This window comes from Clytia hemisphaerica, unplaced genomic scaffold, assembly GCF_902728285.1.
Source record: "Clytia hemisphaerica strain Z4C2 unplaced genomic scaffold, Clytia hemisphaerica genome assembly, whole genome shotgun sequence".
NCBI lineage: Eukaryota > Metazoa > Cnidaria > Hydrozoa > Leptothecata > Clytiidae > Clytia > Clytia hemisphaerica.
In genome coordinates this window covers 1,675,993-1,697,964 of record NW_027104338.1, presented here as the reverse complement: position 1 = coordinate 1,697,964, position 21,972 = coordinate 1,675,993, and the positions used below count along the sequence as shown (strand labels likewise).

General features: G+C 36.6%; 2 protein-coding genes across 2 annotated transcripts; both read right to left on the bottom strand.

Moving 5' to 3' along the window:
- Window positions 1–1,353: 1,353 nt before the first annotated feature.
- On the bottom strand, window positions 1,354–5,019 carry LOC136817875 (uncharacterized). The gene is made up of 6 exons (XM_067074208.1): window positions 4,661–5,019; window positions 4,416–4,521; window positions 3,263–3,351; window positions 2,695–2,864; window positions 1,983–2,103; window positions 1,354–1,576 (listed from the first exon to the last, which is right to left on the bottom strand). Exons 1-6 carry the CDS (start codon window positions 4,924–4,926, stop codon window positions 1,354–1,356), a joined length of 975 nt encoding a protein of 324 aa, XP_066930309.1. The 5' UTR covers window positions 4,927–5,019.
- Window positions 5,020–11,386: 6,367 nt separating this feature from the next.
- On the bottom strand, window positions 11,387–15,231 carry LOC136817818 (kelch domain-containing protein 10-like). The gene is made up of 2 exons (XM_067074139.1): window positions 14,222–15,231; window positions 11,387–11,986 (listed from the first exon to the last, which is right to left on the bottom strand). The coding sequence occupies exons 1-2, from the start codon at window positions 15,182–15,184 to the stop codon at window positions 11,714–11,716; spliced, it is 1,236 nt and encodes a 411-aa protein (XP_066930240.1). The 5' UTR covers window positions 15,185–15,231; the 3' UTR covers window positions 11,387–11,713.
- Window positions 15,232–21,972: the final 6,741 nt, after the last annotated feature.

The following is a 21,972-nucleotide window of genomic DNA, read 5'->3' as shown; positions in this document are numbered from 1 at the left end:
TTTCAACACAATTCCATTAATAAACATCTTTTGAGTGTTACCTGGTTTGACTTCATACAGCATCCCTCTTATCTTTGTTTTCATTCGTTGTAAGAATGGCGGCTCTTCTTCTACTTTGCTTAGTCTGTAACAACAAAAAGGAAAATTGATAAATTTTTACTGTTACTCGTTCTCGAGCACAAACAACTTGGTGGTCCCCTTTTCAACATCCGAACAGATCTGAGAATGTCGAGATAACAGAAAGTTTTTTCCATTTATTTTGGGTGGGGGACAATCCTATTCCTGTTCCTGAGTAACTTAGTCTCTTTTTTAATCTTCTGAATACATCTGAGAGGATAGAAAAAAATCATTCCATCCATCCAACAGGGTCAGATTTTGTAATTTTGTGCCATTTTTATGAGAAAATAAGTATTTTCTGTCTGTTAGATCCAATTTTGTTGCAGGGTCCAAATCTTTGTATAGACATTTATTTTTGACATTAAAATGTCCAATTTTAAACTCTGGTTGCACGTCCTGTCGGCCGGATGTCCTCTAATCTAACAGCATCTTGTTTGTCATTAGTATCTACACTACATACCTTTTCAATCGCTTTGCTTCTTTGACGGTGCGATGTTTTTTGAAAACTTCTTTAATGTGGATATACATATATTCCTCTTTCCAATTTGTATCGTTCTCAAAAACCCAATTTACATGCTGAAAAAGTAGAAAATATTTTCTTATCATTTCAAATTTTTCACAGACCTGGTGGAACCCGGTGGGATTTTAGTTAATATTAATACCCAAGAGGGGTACCTAATTGCCGTCCCCCCCCCTGCTAATTAATTTTTTGAAAATTTTCCACCCAGGACATTCTTATTCTAACCCCCCGCTTATTAATTTTTGGGAAAATGTTTTTGAAAGTTCCCTCTTTTGTCCTAATTCAGCTGTATTAGCCTCCTTTTCAAAAAATTTCCACCCAGGACATTTTTATTCCAACCCCCCCCCGCTTATTAAGTTTTGAGGTTGTTTCCAACCCCCCCCCCCCGCTTATTTCAATCCCCCCGGCTATTAGGTACCCGAGAGTAAGCCTCGAGCACACATTGTACTATTATAAACATCAATTGTAAAGAAAAGAAACATAAACATAAACATAAAAAACCCCAGCCCCACTTTTTTGTCCCCGGTGGAAGAATTACTCTACAGTTTCTGGTTCACTGGGAAATAACTTTGTTTTCATCCCAATAAAAAATCAGTTGAGAAATGCAATCCAAAGCTATCCTCACTGGATTTTAAAGGTGGAATATTTTTTTATAGAAATTTTCTTCCCCACTATGGGGATAGTTTCACCGGAGCTGCGAGGCAGTGGTGTAGTTTTTAATATGCCAACTCTACCTTTCCTTGACGTTTCTTTTCTGAGCGTTTCTCCAAAGTGACGAAGATATTATATGCGAATTTGAGCACCAAACCAGCAAGACAGATCAGTTTTGGTAAATCAAATAAAACATATAAAATACTTCGTCCATAGCCTTCTTGTTCGTTGATTTGTTTAAAGCACGAACCACCATAAGCAATAAATTTGTACAACTCAAATGCAAGCCTGTAAAATATGTTTATGATGATAACTTGACACTAAGAAACTTTAAATGGGATATATTTTTGCATCATGGTTGAATTTTTAAACGGACTTTTCGAAGATTCACAGAAACTTTTGCAGGAGACTCAAAAATCGGTAGATAAGACTTTAAGTTTGGTTAATATTTACTGCCAAAGTCTGCATCTTGTATTGAAATGTACATATTACCGCTTCTTAAAAGCCGGTGCATTGCGCTAATTATTGATTTTTTTTACATTTTTAATTTTTGGATCCTCTTAGAAGTTATACTAGTATCTGCAAAAAATACATGTTAAATTGTTACTTAAAGATTCTGGCATGATAGATTTTCTTAACTCCTCCTTCCTTTCATAAAATTTCGGAAATTTATTCAGGAATACGGGATTCTTACCAATACGTGGAGATAAAAATTCCAAACGTGGATCCAATCATTTTGTTTCGAATATTTTGAGCCACGAAAAATGGATAGGCCATCATTGCCACATAAACTGACAGAAAAATCTTCATAAAAACTGTAAAAAGAAAGCGATGGAAGAGATTCTAACGACGAATTGGATTTTTCATTGAGCGCAATCTAGTACCGGGTCTCAGAGTTACTAACTGACAAAAATACATTATTGGACCTTTTTACGCCAGGCTTAAATCTACGCTTGTCTATCGATGGCTTGCCCAATATCTCCATATTTTATGGCCGATTTTACTTCAGCCCATTTTGCGATGTGCTTTAAGGCCGTTCTCCACTTGTACACGCTTTTTGGCTTAAATCCTTTTTGATTGGAAAAAAGATTATGTCATAGAAATTGAGCGCGCGCTCGAAAAAAAAAATTAACACATTTCAACTTTTTTTAACAGTTACGTCAGATCGCGCCAATAGAGTTGCTTCATTTTTCTTTTGACCAATAGCGTGAGAGCTATGCTCGAAAAAGTGCGATCAAAGTGCGTGCAAGTGGAGACCGGCCTTTTATCCACCGCATGTCCAAAAAACGACAATATAAGCCGACGTAAAGAACCAGAAAGGTACAAAAGGTAACATTTGAAGCTTTGGTAAATACACTGTAATCAGTAAAATGTTTACTCTGTAGATTGAACTTCAGATAACTTACTCGATAGGAACGGGAAGTTTTTGAGTTGTCCATCAATCTGCTTACTGAGATCGTGTCCAATCATTTCGCCATTTTCACCGAAAATAACACTGACGATGCTATTAGCTGCCAAACCAAAGGCCATCATATATCCTTTCCGATTTTCAAACGAATCCAACATATTCAATGGCCTAAAACAATGGAACAATTATTTTAGCTTATCTACTGAATATTTCGTGTTATCCTTACAGAGATATTTTTTATAAGAACAAACTATATAAGAACATAAGGCTTCGATGACTAAAATATTAAGAACAAGTTAAGATCTTTATAAGGTTTTACCATGGCTTTACAGACACCTAATTTCTTAGAAAATTGCAGTATGATGCTAAGACAATGGTGAAAATTATTGTTAAATCTACTCTAGTCTACACAATAAACAGCTCCAGGCTTCACTCTTGGTCTATAGGCACTGCTTGAGGACGGTGATTTGCCGTCGTTCTCAGTCAGTCAGGATGAAGACAAATCAGAATCTGGCCAACTCCGTCACAGAAAGACACACATACATAAACTCGGTAATGCCACTTACACAACAGGACCAGGGAATCCCCAACAGCAATCGCGGCACGCTCTTCGTCGTTTTTGTACAAAGAATGTCATGAATGTTAGAAGTAAGATCTAATAAGAAATTAACATATGGACCCAATTTGACCCATAAAAGAAAATTCATCTTTAGAAAACCAAATCTTAGTTCTGCATGAGTAGCCTAGAGCCCTGAAGCTATGAAAGGTAGAGGTAATGATTTCCTCAGAATCTTCTCATGAGCGTTAAAATAAAGGTGTATTATTTGTATAACTGCTGGACAGTAGAATGAATAATTTCATAAGCTTTTGTTTGTTTGCGCAGTCACTTTTTGAAAAAAGTAGATATTTATTTTGTTATTTCTTTGTAATTCCAATTTTTTCAAAACTATATAAGAATTAGAAGTTTATTTTCTATATTCTTTCTAAAAGCATTCAGTTTAAGCCCCTTAAAATCAAGTGGTCATAAGCTATGGCCAAAGGTTTTGGACTTCATATTCTGGCCTATTTTATACCCCCTTCTCACAGACCCACTGGGACCCCTTCCCACTGGAAAGATTGGCCAAAATATTGTCCCGCTGAAAATAAACAGATAAGCAAATCCTCAGTACAAAATATTATGTTATTTTTTCTATCCCCACTGAAATTTCTGACATGAAAAAAATGGAATTCAAATCCCCAGCCAATATGAAATAAGAATATAAATCCCATCGATTTTGGGTCCGTTGTTTTGACCTCCATTGGCTGAAAAAGTCCTACTGAGTCTTGAGAAGGGGGTGTTATTTTGAAAGTAAATACGTGTGTTTCGGGATTTGAGGGTTAAAGAGGGTTTTCGTTTTGTTAAGTAACGTAACTTCCGCCATCATGAAAGCAAACGTTCGATTTCTGTTAGGGATCAACTCTACAGATTCGAATATTTGCTTCCATAATGGCGGAAGTTACGTAACTTTACAAAACATGAAAAACCTCTATAGTTTTGATATTAGTGAGGTTAAGTAAATCGGTAAAATCACGACGACGAACGAAAATTTAACAGGCTAGTGAGTTTCAACCAATCAAATTTCGTATTTCCACTAGCCCATTACATTTTTCGTCCGTCGTCGTGATTATCCTGGTATACTTAACCTCACTATTGTTACCGTGCAAAGAAAAAAAATATACCGATAATCCGAATAATGTCAAACGAATAAGTGGTGTGATTCCCATCGATTCGCAATTAACTTCTCCTGGAGCTGGACCAGGCGATGGTGTTGGTGCCCAAAAGAAGCTACAAAAAGAAAAGAAAACAGAGTTAACTCTCTAATTCGAGCTTCTTTTATTTGAAGCTTGTCCCTGCATCTTTCGTCTATAAATCCAATGATAATATATTTGATATTACATTTCATTTGTAATAAAGTTTTTCTTACCAATCCTTCCAAATAGGTTCCCATAATGCAGTTCCATTCATGATATTTAAATTCTCCTGAATGGTTTCTTCGATACATGGCACAGTGTGGTTAACAAATCTCTCCATAGTCTCATTGGCTACATTGTAGATCTTTGCCAGTTCTTCAGATGTTAAATAACTCAATGTATTGAGAAATTCTTGCGGTGATTCAGTCATTGTATAATCACCGACCATCTTTGATGCCAACGAAAGAATCTCCGTCGGCGAGAGTCCATTGTCCACCATAATGATTAGGATAGAAACTCTTGTTACTCTTTCAAGAATTTAAATAATATCAAACATTGCCAGAACTAGAAAGCTGAAAAATAAAAACAATGTTATGTCAAAGAGACGTCCTAAAAAAAAAGAAGTTGTCTAGGACAACATTCCATCCCAACTAGAATGGCAGTTAGTATTTAAATTCAAAAGAAATCGATGTTCAAAGAAATGAATGTTTAGTTACAGATCTGAAGGTCAAGAAAGTCTGCTATGTTTGGTGAAAGCTACCCCTCGGTAGCTTCAAAAATATTCTGACAGCTAACACATTTATAGCCACATACAGTGTGGAAAGACTATTTTGTTATTCGATCTTTTAAAAACGATTTCTAACAAGGGGAAACTTACAAATTTAGTTTGTCATTTAAACCATTATTTTAGCAGATGATCAGGTAATTAAAGTATTTTTAATAAATGACGTGTTCTCAAGAAGACCTAACGGTGACCTGCAGTGACAAAGTTATCAAGTTACTTACGATCGTCATATTATAAATATTCTTGTCTCTCGATCAACATCAACAATCAAGGTCATAATATTTGAGAAAAAAGGGAAATTCACTGGGAAGTGTTCGAACCACAATCGATTTGTAAGTGCTCTAAAGTAGGTTGGAAGGTAGAGTTTTAACCCTGAGTTTTAACATGAGACTTAAAACAGAATCTTAGCATCTGAGGATCCATCAGCTCAAAAATAGTCCAATAAGACTCAGAATATAGTCTGGAAGTCTGCCGACCCCTCCCAAATTGAAATATTTGATTAAATTAAAGAGATAGCCCAAATTCGACTTTCTCGCCAGAACTTTAAATCTTGAAAAACGTTAAAATAACCAAAATTCTCAATCTATTATGACCTTCATTGAAGACACACCCCTTAAATGAAATTGATTGTATAGCCTAGATATCCAAGCTGTAAACTATTTCACAGTCTAGTTTTTAATATTTTATGTTCTGGTTTACAGCTTGGTCTCCATAGAGCGATTTGGATTCTCAGATCAGAATGTAGTCCGCTTGCTTGCGCTCACTCCGCTAACTCCGGACTCCAAATAGTCCTAATTCAGATGAGTTTAATACATGTTCCCCAAAAAAAAAATCTCACTTCTTTCAAATCAACCCAGTTAATTCCATCCCTACCATCCCCCTTCTAGGAGGTTCTTATTCATTGTTCATTTTTGAAGCAATGAGGTAATCTTTTGAGAAAAAAAACATACCATAAGCATAGTTTACTAAAACAAATATCATGTTTTAAATTTTTGAATTTGAATGTAGGACTTTTCGCCTTGAATACATAGGTTTTAGATATATTTTCAAAAATAATATATTTTTGTTAAGTCAAATATTTGTTTAGATATGCGAAATTCCATATCGCGGTTTATAAGGAATGTTATTTCTAAGCATATTGCGTAACATTGAAGAGTTAATGTGCCGTCATATAAATGAAGCAAATTGGAGAAATCAACGCTAGCTCCCTGTCAGGTAAATAGTGCGATAGAAAGGTTTCCTAGAAATCAGGACACACCATTTGTATAAGAAACGTCATAACATGTGGTCTTGGTTTCGTAGAAGATAAGAATACATATTCCTAAAAAATGTAAATCTGTCGGCTGCTTCTAAGCTTCCAAGCTTAACAAAAACAAGCAGAAATTCCCCCGATTGTAATCTTTGCACAAAAAATTACTGTTCTACACTCAACTGCAACCGCAAAAGAGCAAGTTAAACCATCTCACAATATTCAAAAACCAAAATCAAGTTTTCAATCAAGATTTTTTTTCCTTTTTCTCTGGGATAGATAAATGTATAGTAAATCTTTGATTTAATATTTCGTCAATCGAACACTGAGCTTCCCCTCTTTCTCTGATGATCTATCAATTTTCAGAAAATATATATCTCAGTAGGACTATCAAATGAATTCATCTATTATCATAATCCTAAGGCTTTTTACATTATGTATACATATGTATGTGTTGAATTTAGAGCTTGAATCGATGTATTATCAGGTTTCCATTATGATAAATATAAATATTACATGAAAACAAGTTTAGGTTGTCTTAGTAACTTGTTGTCTTAGAAGTATTAGACATTTGTAAGAACATTGTGCAACGGTTATAGGTCTTATAGGGCAGCTTTATAGACAAACAAAACAAATTGCAAAACAATGAACAAATAGCAAACAAGAGCTGAAAAGATGCGGAAAAATATTTGCTATTGCCATGGCCAAACTGACATAAAAATAACATTATGAGTAAAAGAGAATTGCATGTAAATACAACTGAATTGCTCAGAGTTCAGTTTAGACATACAATCTTGGGAAAATATTCGAGACAAAGGTGATTTTCCTGCAAAATTTTAAACACCACAAATGATTTTAAAGTGCATTAAACTACAGTAGGAAAATAGAGTTTTGACACGAGACTTAAAACTTAGGAAATTAGGATCTCGGGATTCAAAAGCTCAAAATGGTTCCAATAATGGTTCTAAGACTCGGAATATAAGCTAGAAGCCTCCCAGCCCCTCAAAATCGAAATCGATATATAATGAAAATGAAAATACTGAAATAGCAATTCTGAACCGAACTCTAAATTCTGACAAATGTTGAAATACACTAAAATCTCAATATATTTCGACCATAGTTGTATGAATCACCCGACGAAAGAGTATTTACGCAAAACAGGTGGCAGGTATATGCAAGTCATTAGGGTGTCCTTTTCATGTCTCAAAAGTCATAAATTTACAGGGTCGTACTCAAAGGATCCCAAACTCACTAAAATTGAAAAATTCGACGAAAAATTCGACACAATTTTATAGAACAATTATCCAAGATTTAGAAATTCTTTCAAAGGGTCCATTTTTGATCTTTGGCTCGAACATTACCGTACCTATCCTTATTTGGGTAAAAAGTAATTTATGCATAAACATGTCCATTTTGCATAATTTATGTCATTATAGTACATGTCACCATTCAAAATTTTTGCTTAGATAGGCAAATTGGCACTTATTTTAAGTTTTAAAGTCAGCAATAATGATTATTGATTTTTTTTACCTTTAAAAACTAATTATTATTAACCATGTATGGTAAAATAAAAAGAGCTTAGTCTGAAGATCAAGTAAAGTATAAAAAGGGTTTTGCATTTGATTTATATCAAGCAAACATTCAATCTTCAACTTGGTAAACTGAAGAAGAAAGTAAAATTTAACACTGAAAAATCTAAATCATCAAAAATGGTAGATTCAGGCATTAAAATCACTAACGACTGCATCGAGACTTTCAAAGGATTTCACAAAGCACCACAAAAGCACCGTTTCTGTGTCTTTGGTTTCAATGAAAAATTTGACAAAGTTGTCTTGGTTCATTCAGCACCGTTGGACGCTACATTTGAAAACTTGACTCAAACTTCCTTTCCAGGCCTTCTGAAGCCTAGCCAGGCCTTAGAACACCCCTTAACCACTCATTTTTGCTATGCTTTCACCGCGTTTACCCTGCCAAGCCAAACGCGGTGACTCAAACTTACTTTCCGGGCCTTCTGAAGCCTAGCCAGGCCTTAGAACACCCCCTAACCACTCATTTTTGCTATGCTTTCACCGCGTTTACCCTGCCAAGCCAAACGCGGTGACTCAAACTTCCTTTCCGGGTCTTCTGAAGCCTAGCCAGGCCTTAGAACACCCCCTAACCACTCATTTTTGCTATGCTTTCACCGCGTTTACCCTGCCAAGCCAAACGCGGTGACTCAAACTTCCTTTCCGGGCCTTCTGAAGCCTAGCCAGGCCTTAGAACACCCCCTAACCACTCATTTTTGCTATGCTTTCACCGCGTTTACCCTGCCAAGCCAAACACGGTGACTCAAACTTCCTTTCCGGGCCTTCTGAAGCCTAGCCAGGCCTTAGAACACCCCCTAACCACTCATTTTTGCTATGCTTTCACCGCGTTTACCCTGCCAAGCCAAATGCAGTGACTCAAACTTCCTTTCCGGGCCTTCTGAAGCCTAGCCAGGCCTTAGAACACCCCCTAACCACTCACTGGTTTTAGTTTGTTGCTGTTGATCGCATCAAGAGTTTCTTATAAATACCTGGTAACAAGTTGTGGTAGCCTTGAACGTATTGCCACCACATTGGCCACTCTTGTTACCGTATCATTTGCCTTTGGATTCTTTGTCAAGAGTGATTCGATAGGAATAGCGCTCTTCATATTCTTTGTACCCTCATTGATAAGTTTGGTTATGATTTTATACGAATACCGAATGGATGATGGTCATTTTTACCCTGAAGGTGGATTGAAATTTAGAACTGTTCTATGGTTATACATTTTATTGGCAATTGTTACAGCTCCTCGTGAAGTCATTGACGTTATTGACGTTGACAATGTTTTGGCTGTGAAATATTGTTCCAGAATCTCACTGTTAAAAGCCATTGTGACTCCTCTCATGTTGGTTTTTTCACAAAATGAATTATTGGACTGTATCTTATCTGGATGTTTTGGTATTTCGATTAATTTTGACACTCTGGTGGAGTGTGAAGAGAATGGTGTTCTTCAAAAAGACAATATATATCAGCCTCCATTGCGGAGTTATGGTTCTTTTCGAACAATGACTCCGGTTTTAGAGGAAGAATACTCGAATGAACTCGACGAAGAGATTTCTGAGAATTTCGAAAAAGTTTATCGGGATGGTGAGCTGGAAACTGTCGTTGAAACATGAAATGTACCTCGAAATGTACAATATGAACAATAAAGAATAATTACCTTATTACACGAATATTACTACAATCATGGTCGAAATATATTGAGACTTTAGTGTATTTTAACGTTTTTCAGAATTTATAGTTCGGGCGAGAATTGCTATTTTAGTACTTCCACTTTCTTTCATTGAATATTTCGATTTTAGAGGGGTTTGTTGGCTTCTAGGCTATATTCCAAGCCTTATTCGAGCAAATTTGAGCTTTTAAATCCTCAGATCCTAAGGTCCTAAGTTTTAAGTCTCGTGTTAAAACTCAGAGTTAAAACTCTACTTTCCAACTGTAGTTTAAAGCGCTTAAAAATCGTTTGTGTTGTTTAAAATTTCGCCGGGAACTCCCCTTTGTCTCAAATATTTTGTCCATGATTGTAGTCATTTTATTAACACGAATTGAAAAATTTTGTTTTAATAAAAATCCCCTTAATTAAAACCAGCTGCTGTTTCCCTGAAAAAGTAGAAAAATTCGTGGTAATTTCAGATAGTGCAAATTTCAAGGCCGTTAAATACTTGCCAAGTAATATTTGTGTAATAAGGTAAATATCAGCCCCAATTTGGCTCCAAACAAGTCTAAGTAAATCCTGGCCTTTTGAGGCCGGCAACAGATAGAAAATAGACTATTCTTTGTTGTTTGACACTTTGTTTCGGATAAGAAGTTCCAGTATAATAAATTCAAAAAGTATAACGATTTAACAAGGAGACATTTTTCCATCGACAAAAACTATAGTTGTGTCCGTTCAAAAACAGATCATCCTAGATTACGCTATACTCTTTTTGAAGTATGTCGGATGGGAAGGGGTAAACACTCCTGTCTCACAACCCCGGTGGAACTTTCTTCATCGGGGATGAAAATTCCTATTGGGAATAGAAATTCTATCGTTACAAGGTTAAATAATCCAGTGGGAATGGCTTTGGAGTGCAATTTTTAAGCTTTGAGTTTCAAATGGGGATAAAGTCAAGGTCAATTTCCCAGTGGGGCTGAAATTCTAGGGTATTTTCCCACCGGGGCCGAAATCTTTCCCAAATTTTCCAGTGGGGCTGGGGTCCCAGCGTGGAAAAAGGGGTATGGGGATGTGCCGCTGGTGACGGTACCTTTTTTCACCTCCACCAGTCCCACACAGGTTCGCGAAATCATCATAATAGAGAAATTAGTCCCGCGTAGGGTACCTTTTTTGGAGATTTTGGGGGAAAAATAGAAAAATCTGAGAACATTTGCGATTCAAGGAGAATATCAAACCAGACGAATATTTTTTTACTGAATGATTTTTAGTGAAAGTTTTACCTCTACCACAGTATAAATTGTGGTTCTAAACCAAGTGAAATTTTGTGATTTCAAAGTCAAACCACCAAACCCGGTGAAATTTTACTATTTTCATACTCAGTCACTCCGGTGGATACTAGCGAGATTATGTATCTGGAATTCTCTACGGCTACGGCTAAAGTGGCGAGGGAAATGGCGATTAAGGCAAGTAATGGCGGGTGAAAGCAAGTTTGATATTTGACGTACGGTATTATGTCGACTTTGCTTAGACGGTGTTTTGGTGTTTTTCCCGTACAGAGCAAACTAGACAACGACATGTCGCCTTTGGTGACGACCCGTATGGGCAGCCCCGCAACCGTAGCCGCTACCCGGTTACAATTGATATTGATTTATTTGAAATATTTCTGAAAAAGCCAATTTGACCCAAATAAAAAAATACTTTTGCGCAAAATTTTAAAAATTTCGTGAGATTTGTTTCGCCAAATTTACCCGGTTAAAACATTCAATAAAATCATTGATAAATTAATAAATAGATTATAAATTAATAAACGTTATAATTATGATTTTAATATTAAATTTTGTACATAAAGGGTATATAATTTTGCACATTGCACAAATATTTTGAATTCTCAAATTATAGCGAAGAATTATTGAGAATTTTGGATTACAAGCTTAAATTATGATGTCAAAAACGTTCTTGCCACATCTAAATTCGGTAAAACGGCTTCTAATATGACCATATTGTTTTTATTCGTTCCCATGAAAGTTAGAATGACGGTTAGTTTAACCCAGTCCATAATGGCAAAAAGTCTTTAGGAAATCTCAAGTCTTTGAATGTCTGTTGGTTGAATTTGCCATTTCGTTGAAGTCTTCCAACTACAGTTGACCAAGTAATATGACGCAGTGATGGTACTACAATATGTCGAGTACACTGATCTTGTAGCCGCATGGGTCTTTGATATCTGTTATAGCTTACTCCCCCAAACGTTAGAATTTTTCCTTCTGCTGTTATCGCGGAAGTATGGAAATATCGTCCATTTCCAAACGCGTTCTGTGTCAAAAAAATATAGAAAAATGTTAAAAGATAAATTTCGTTGACGTCATTCAACTTTTGTACAACTAGCCTATCCTGCTTAAGCCGATGTCTCGAAACTATTGATTAGTCTTGGGAGGACGAGTCTTTTCATAGTGAAAAAGTCAATAAATACAAAATTACATATTTCTTAAGCTCAAAGGGGTCAGAAGCAGTAAGTAGTGGCAGTAAGAGGCAGGGGGCTCAGTGGGGGCAACGCAAATTTTTTTCCGTACATGGACGTATTATCGACGGTCGGGAGTATCTCATCTTTGTTGTTTAGTTTTCTTGTTTGGAATTGCTTAGGTCAGGGTTGCTAGTAACGGCTTGTCACTGTGCCGGGTGCATACTCGGCGCCTTGGGACCCGCAGGGTTGCTAGTAACGGCTCGAATTTCAGTCAGGTTAAAAAAGGGGCAATTTTACCCATATTATAATAACATTACCCCCGTCTTTTTTGTCATTCTATAAGTATTTCCAAATTTTGTGTTCTGCTGTGCGAGTGTGGCTCTGATCAGGTTTCTGATCAGAAACTCTTTCATTTGGTGGGTTCGAACCCCGGTCGGGTCGGGTCGATATTTCAAGGTTTAAGATAAGTTTAAGATACTCCCGCCCGTCGATGATACTCCCGACCGTCAATATGAGATACTCCCGACCGTCGATGATACTCCCGACCGTCAAGATGAGATACTCCCGACCGTCGATAATACTCCCGTCCATGTACAGAAAAAAAATTTGCGGGGGCAACAGTCCCCTCATTTTCCGATTTACGTTTTGGGGGAACTGAAAGACAGAGACGCAAAAAGACACCTCTGATTACTGATTTCGGCGCCCCTTTTGCTTTATTACATCTTAGAATTAACAGTTTCAGCCAAAAAAAGGAGAAAGTTCCCAAAGGTTTTCGTGCTTGATTCGCTCGCGTAATTTTTACGAAGATATTTTATTTTTAAAAGAGGGCGCCAGAATCTTTTGAGAATTGCCTCCCCAGTTTGCCCCAACTATGATCGACCCACTACGCTACTGACTCAGGAGTCTATGAAATTATTTCCGTTAGGTTTTATCTACAGTTGACGCTCTCTAATTCGGTCATCAAGGGGAATTGGATTTTCATCGAATAAGGGAGCTAATCAAATAAGGGAGCTTCGTTTATGAGAGTTTCTTGTTGATGGGGACTTTAAATTAAATTGAAAACGGGAGCCTATCAAATAGTAGAACGTCGAATTAGAGAGCGTCAACTGTATTTGTTTTTCTAAAGAAAGTTGTTCAGTTGTAGTCCTGACACTTTTTTTGACAAACAGATTTCCTATGACCTTTGAACCTTATTCCTTCCGTATTTGTGCTTTTACACTTTGAGAGGCGGAAGGTCTTAAAAGAAAACTTACATAAGTGAAAAGATGTCAGAAAATGACTCTTTCAGTAGTATTAAACGCTTTTTTATAAGAACAAACTATATAAAACATAAGGTTTCGATGACCAAAATGCTAGGAACAAGTTCATGATCTTTTGATAAAACAATAACAATAATTACAGTTGTCTTAAAAACCGCTCTCATCCATAAATTTTGCAGTGTATCTCGCTACGCCTATGCTTGAACACAAAAGGTTAAGAACATATCCCAAGGGTTCAAAAATTTTTGGATGTTCTTTATAAAAAACCGTGTATTACCATTTAAACATTTATTGTTCGAAGTATTCGATGATGTTCAGTGCTTGTCAAATTCCACTTCGAATAACGTCCGAAATTCAGAAAAGGTCTTAATACAGGTTTTCGTAGGGAACCCCTTAGATCTGGCCAAATTGTTATTATTTTGTTCCAAAAAGGGTGTAGAATTTAGCCAAATTTTCGTCACCGCTGAAAAAATACCCTACAATTTCGGCCCCACTGGGAAAATGACTTTGTTTTCATCCCCATTCGAGATCCAATGTAATAAATTACACTCCAAAACCAATCCGTTGGATTTTTTAAGCTGGGAACTACAGAATTTCTATCCCAATAGAGATTTTCGACAGGGGTGTAAGAAGTTACAAAATCCACTACCTCTGCCGCCAGTCTAGAGTAAAGCTTTATGATCCCAGCTGGCACATAATGTTTTTTCGACGTTTATCTAACGCTCACAACGTCCATATAACTTTAGATGAACGTTGAAACAACGTTGTGTGCCAGCTGGGATTATAAAACGTTTGACACACCCCCCTTAAAAAACGATTTTAACTGACCTCTGATATTTTTGACCATGCTTTAATTTTCAAACTCAAAATCCAAACATCATTGAAGAGTCTGTTGGTTGTTTTACCACCATTGATCATTATTGAGCACATTCCACCCATTAGATAAATATTGTCACCATGCTTTACACAACTGTGAGCTTTCCTCGGTTCTGGGTAAACATACTGTTTGTCTTTATCGAGTTCTGTTGATATAGTGGTTACATTCTCCCATGAATGTGTTACTAAATTAAACGTATCTATTGTATCGAAACTTAAATAATGTTCTGAATTAGATCCACCAAAAAGATATATTCGGTCTTCATTTACGATAGCTTCAGATTTATATCGACCTTGGCTATCAAGACCATGAATCAAACAAAATTTATATTCGACCCAACGAAAAGTCTCCAAATCGAAAATATGTAATTCGTCTGTGTATTGTGTTCCAAGAGTTCCTGAGTAAATAAAAATACGATGGTCTGGTGTTACTGCCATTGATTGACCGTATTTAGGTATTGGTTTTGAATCAAAAATTTCCTTACATCCACATGCCTTTAAGACTATATTGTGATTCTGACTTTGGAGATGCCGACTATTCGTGGTTAAAGCTTGACTAAAATTTAACCAACGTTGTTTAGTCAAGTCATATAAAAACAGTTCATTTGAGTTTTGTTTGGAAAAAGGAAAAGATGTTCCACCAAAAACGAATAAGTTGTTGTTAACCAATACCATCGAGCTTGAAACGCTGGTTTGTGGAGCTTCGTCCAGCAGATCTGGCATTTTGCACCATGTTTTTGTTGCTGTATTGTATCGCCACAAATCACGAAAAGTTTTACCAGGCTCATCAAATCCACCAAATATGTAAACATGGTTTTTGTTTTTCGCCATACAATGTCCACTTCGAGGACAAGGGGCTGGTTGTTCCTCTTCAGACTTGATCAGTTTGTAGAAAGTCTCAGTTGTCCTTTCCATTGTGCTTTATTATCTTTCTAAAATAGATCCTACGAGATGGTAGTCCCTGCTGTAAAAACGCTTACCCTGTCCAATGGTTTATCCAGGGAAGCAAAACATCATCAACTCACAACATTGACAAACAACCCAGCTGGCACACAACGTTTTTTCGACGTTTATCTAACGTTCACAACGTCCATATAACGTTAAATGAACGTTGAAAGAACGTTGTGTGCCAGCTGGGAACATTGACAAACAACAAACTTACACATCATCGAGCGACTGGAGTTTTAAGAGATATACAAATACAACACAATAAAAAATCGTCCTAATACTTGCCGTGTGTTAGAATTATCAAATATCTAGCCTCGGACTATCAACTTGCGCGGGGTGGGCTTTCTGTCTGTATATTTCTGTTGACCTAGCTTTAATAACGCTGGACAACACAACGACGCTGCAGTTAAATGTTTAAAAAAAACATTTTTAAAACATTCTTAAAAACAAAAACTCAATACAATCTTTAACTTTAAATTCCTTTAACCGCAATAGAGAGTGTTACATACCAGATCATTCAAAAACCAAGTTTTTCGGATTCAGCTCAGATTTAATTTTTCTTCTTTAGGAGCGTAATTTACAAACGGACCCATGCGGTTTCCTATATAAACTATGCTAAGAGAGAGAGCGATTAAAAGTCTTACAAGAGAAGACCTTTAATGTATGGTCGGAAAGAAACTCCACATTTGGTCACCACTTCAAAACTGACGAAATTTCCTTATAATCAACCCCCTTTTATATTCTTTTATTTTTCTTTTATAAGCATTTCTTGTCTCTGTAGCCAATGAAGTTAAAGCTTTTGTTTTTAAATAAGAGTGATATTGTTTGCTTATACTCAGCAATTTTAATTTAAAAGCTTTTTCGCATTGAATTGACACGGATTTTGGAGCAAGATTGGTCAGAAAGAAGAAAGGAAAACAATTTTTTGTTTATTCAGCACAATATAACAATAGGGAGACACTTTTCTGATATGAGACATTTGTCTGATATGAAACGAGGCACTTATGAAAAAACCTTTTCATTTTCACGTTTTCATTTTAAAAATCCTTTTGACGTTTTGAAATTACTTTTTATCATAAAATTATGAACCATGCCTTATAGCCCTCAGATACCCACAGGCTAAACTTTTCAAATTATGAGATGCCTTCGCTAACTAAGTTATCAGCTTCCGTATATGTTAATTTCGTTTTTCCGCCTAGGCAATGGTCTATAAATTGATATTCTTATAACCAACATGTCCATTTTAGAAATGTCAATATGACGTCACATTCTCTTTTCTTTTCTTTAAAATTATGATTTTACGTGTTAGTTTACATGTTTTTTTTATTTTTCGACCATTTACCGTCCTTAACCTGATGTTTTGAAATTCCTCGTCAATCCTAGGTAGGGTATGTTAGTCAACGTGTTAGAGAGCATGTGAATGAGGATACTAGTCTGATAGCCATGTATTTTATCACGAAATTTGTGGTAGGCTTCAGATCATCCGCCAACGAAAAAGTTTCTTTTATGCGGTCTGGAAAACCAGACTAAGTTTGTACTGCTTGTGCTCTGTTTGATACAGGGTCATAATACATATTCACACGCCCCTTCTCACAGATTTTTTCAGCCAGTGGGAGTAAAAATAACGGACTGAAACTCGATGGGGATTTTATATTCTTATATCTTTTATGACTGGGGATTTAAATTCCATTTATTTTATGTCAGGCAAATTCAGTGGGGATGGAAAATAAAGCATATTATTTTGCAGCGAGGATTGGTTTTTTAATGTCTTTAATTGATTATTATCATTGGGGACAAAAGTTGGAGGATAACTTTCCAATGGGGACGATATTTTTGCCAATTTTTCTAATGGGAAGGGGCCTCAGTGGGTCTGGGAGAAGGGGTTATATTTTTGAAAAGCATACAAAAATGGATAATCAATAATATATGATTCAGAAAAATTAGAAAATTTTTTAGAAAAATTTTACCTTGATTAAAGGATCTAACATTAAAAGAACGACCTTAGAATTCACAAAGTCTCCTAGAAAATTTAGAATAACATATTATCTGGTAATTTAACAAGGAAACAGTAATTTAAATTCTTTTTTATTGTGACAAATAACCTAAATTACCTTATCGGCCCTTTTTACGCCGGCCCTAATCTAACGCTGGCCCCTTTTACGCCGGCCTTTATTTCTTTCCTCCTTCACATATTTCTTATCAGGATAGTGTTTGCCTATTGTTATATTGTGCTGATATAAACAAAAAATGCTTTCTCATTCCTTGTTTCTGAACAGCTTTGCTCCACATTCGTGTCAATGTCTAAATCTTATCTGAACTGAAAATATATGATGTTAAAACTGAGCGTGTCCTAGTTCGGGGGAGGCTTGAGACTTTTTGATACTGTAGACTGGATAGCGCGATTAAGTGGCCCGGTAGTATATGGTGTTTCTCAAGTTTGAGCATTTGCATATGTGTATATCTCCCATCTGTATGTCTCAAAAATTACCTTTTTGAAAGGGGAGGTGTTCCATTGAAAAAGGTCTGATAAGGAGAAAGATGCACTGTAAAGGGTGTACTTTATGTCGGTTTCTGCACTGTAAGGGTGTCAAATTTCGAAGCCTATTTCTGCATATTGTATTTTGAAAGTCAATCTTTGGGTCGAACTTATGGTCATTCGGGTCATTATCAGAACGTGTGCGCCCTCCCGGGGCTCCTTAGGCGGACTGTAAAACGGTCAAACAGATTTTAGCTGTTTTTGGAAGGAATAGAATGGGCCAAAGTTTTTATTTGAAGGAAAATGATTGCAAATTGTTTCCCATTCTTAATTATACTGTATTTTTTAACTTCAAATGTTTTTTTTTGTTATTTTGAATTTCTTTTTAAATGGCGACCTCATCGGCGGTGTGGGCTTAACTTTGACTTGACTTACCTCTTTTCTTCTGAATTCGGACGTTCCGAATGAACTTTGATCACAATACCAAAAAAATGAAAATAAATAAATAAAGGTTCTGATGTAACATTGCGTGTCTAAACAAAAAGGTTGAACTTTTGTCCGAAATACTCCTACATTTTTTTTTTCATAAGCAACTCCAGTTTCCAGTTTAGGGCTGGGGTTGCTTAGCATTCTATTCCTCTATTCTAGCTCATTTTCTGAAAATTTTACTTTAACCACCCATGATATTTTATACCATATTACACCCCTGTGTCACAGACCCGCTGTGACCTCAGCCCTAATGGGAAATTTGGCCGAAATTTGGCCTGAAATTTCAGGCCCACTAGGATATTGATTTTGATTTCATCCCCATTAGAAATTCAAAGTTTAAAAATTGCACTCTAAAACCATCCCCACTGGGTTTTATAACCTTGGAACAATAGAATTTCTATCCCTATTGGGATTTCAATAAGAGTTTTTAACCCCTCTAAGGAAAAAAAGTTCCACCGGGGCTGTGAGACAGGGGTGTCATATTTATGTCAAAGACTATCGTTGGCCATGCTTAGGTGATATAAAAACCTTCTACTTTACGAGATATAAACGAAAAAATTTGGCTAATTCCAGCCTTAGCAACTTGGTTACTTTATCCGCCTTTTAAATTTTGATTCAACCTCATATATACACTCTTTTTTTTATAAGCATACGGGAAAATCGGGGCGAGGCTCAGTTTGCTTAGCAAAATCTCATTTTCAACCTTAATATTTGCTTATTTATATGCTTCGACTTCGTTTTGTTGATTTTCTTTGGGTTCGTGGAAATTTTAAATTTGGAACATTGATTCGGTATCCGGACAATTCCCCGACCGACAATTCCCCGACGGATCATTCCCCGACCGGACAATTCCCCGACAGACAACTCCCCGACCGGACAATTCCCCGAACGGACAACTCCCCGAACGGACAATTCCCCGAACGGACAACTCCCCGAACGGACAATTCCCCGACCGGACATTTCCCCGAACGGACGATTCCCCGACAGACTATTCCCCGAACGGACGATTCCCCGAACGGGTGATTCCCCGATTAATGAAGAACTGACAGGAGAAATCTCATGTTTTTTCAAAATGTAATTAGTTTTTTTGTGTAAATTGCCACCATAACGAACTTGCGAGCGTCGCTTCACGAATATACTGGAAAGAGAATTTTAATTCAAAAACGGCAGGGAAATATTTATTTGATGAAAAAAAAAAAACATGTTTACGTGTTTCTTTTTTGTTTAGTTTACCGTTAATTTTTTCCTTTTCTTTTTTAATAATACGCAGATGAATAATTAACAAACTTTTTGTCTCCCGTAAAATATGTAACAAAAGACTATTTACATCAGTGTGAAAGTTATCGGTTATCACTAAAAAACAAAAGAATAAAACAAACATACACGTCTTTAAAAAGCAAGGTTATAAGCAATACCACGGAGAAAGTTCAACTTATCGTTGTTGTTGTAATTCTCAGCAAGAGTTTGTAACCGTTCATTTATACGTCTGTATGCCAAGCGTTGGCAGGGTGGATTTGCGCCAATCAACACTTGAGCTCGTGTGTGGTCGTGAAGAGCTGAATCTTGCTTGAGTGCTTGAATAAATTTCCAAATATCAGCATGACGTATTGAAAGAAATGCGTTGCATCGATTATGCCAACCCTCCAGGACCTCCAGATGGTTATTCGTTCGCGGAAGGTTGTTTTCCACACGGCCATGAACGTTCCACATAGCATGGGCGAACCTAGGTCGAAGTCGTCTCCCACGGCGTTGTTCTCCTATATAATTCGATCCAAAGTAATCCAGGCCCGGGGGGGGGGGGCACTGGGTTTGCGGGCCAAAAATTGGCTTTTAAAATTGCACCCTTACAGTGCAGCAAAAATCAGTGAAAATCATACCCTTAGAGTGCATTTCCCCCCAAATTTTCGATCCCTTTCGTGCAAAAAATGGTCAAAATTCTAGCATTTTTGGTCAAAATATCTAGATTTTTCAAGAATTTTCTGAAATTTCTACCCTTACAGTGCATCTCTAGTTTTTCCGACCCTTACAGTGCATTTTAAACATATTGGAGAAGGTACCCTTAGGACCCGCACATACCCGTCGGTCCTTTTGCCCAGCTGCCCCCCCCCCCCCGGGAATCCAGGATAACCTGCTCATCGTTTCCACAATGGTTGGAAAGTCAATAAAAAGAACCAGAAGTCAAGGGATCAATTATTCAAAGTAAAAAGCCACAATTTTTTGAAAAGGTCCATTGTGTAAAAAAAGAAAATAAACCTTGAGTGGGGAGGAAGAAAAAGATTATCTTTATTGTTTAAGGTTGGGCTATTTAACAAACAGAAGTATATATTTTAACGCTGCAATGAAACCCCAACAATTCACATTAATTTCTTTGGCCTTTTCAATTAAAAAACGTGAGATTTCTCCTGTCAGTTCTTCATTAATCGGGGAATTGTCCGTTCGGGGAATCGTCCGTTCGGGGAATAGTCTGTCGGGGAATTGTCCGGTCGGGGAATTGTCCGTTCGGGGAATCGTCCGTTCGGGGAATTGTCCGTTCGGGGAGTTGTCCGGTCGGGGAGTTGTCTGTCGGGGAATTATCCGATCGGGGAATGATCCGTCGGGGAATTGTCGGTCGGGGAATTGTCCGGGATTCATTGATTCGGCTCAAGAAATTACAGTCTTTTTGTAATTTAGCACCGCAGGCGAAAACCTTTGGTCTAAGAAAGCTCAAACAGAAATGTCCGCGTTTTAGAAAAGCTGCACACGTTTTTTTTTTCATTTCAGCTTGGATGTATGCTTAGCATTATGCTTAATTTTTGCAGAGTTTGAGCCCCAAGTATGCTTATAAACGTTATGCTTACAAAAAAAAGTGTATAGCAATTTCATACACTTTTAGCTTAGATATGTTTTGTAGAAAATTTTAATCCTCAAATCTACGTCACTCGTACCGAGACTCCCGTCTTCAATGGCCTTGCAAAAAAAACTTAGATTTGAGTAATCTTTAAGGCTTGATATCTTCGGAAGGACGAAAGGTTTCAACAAAATTAAAAAATAAGACTTTCCATAGATCTTAAAAGGGAATCTACAGTGTGTCCCAAAAAAACTCCCCAAAACACATTTTAATGTAAATTACAATCTGTTAAATTCACCATCTAAACTAGGCTTAAAATAATTGAAATACGATTACATATTACAATTCTCTGATGATTGAATAGGTTTTTGAGATTGAAATATTAAGTACCTTATCGGCCTTTTTTGGACCAATTTTTTTAAGAATAATGTAGGTTCCAAAAATATTGAAAATAAAAACGAGACACACTTACTGAAATTAGATCGATAATTTTTAAAGCACTTCAAAATTATTTCATAACGTTAAGAAGTTTCCAAAAACTATTAAAAAACTAATAATTTTATAATCAAATAATTTACGGTGTACATGCATCTACATAAAAAAGCTGAAATAAGAGTGATATCAAAAACAAGCTACAAAACTTTGAGGTTTAATGACTGAGCTATACCATTCCTCGATAATAAATAACAATTTCAATTTCAATTACCTATATATGTGTTTCTATAATTAAAGGAATATAATCTCAATTAGCTAAATATCAAAAACCGCAAAGGTCTTAATTAATGAAAGTATACCCCAAGGGGGGTACTTTGGCAAAATGGGTGCCGGGTATGTGATGCAAACCAAAAGTGTCCCTTTTTCACACCCTCTAAAGTCTCCCAGAGGGGTACGAATGCTAATAAAAGACTCTGTAAGGGTTCCATAATTACGAAAAACAAAAAAACAACTCTCTCATAGGGTCAT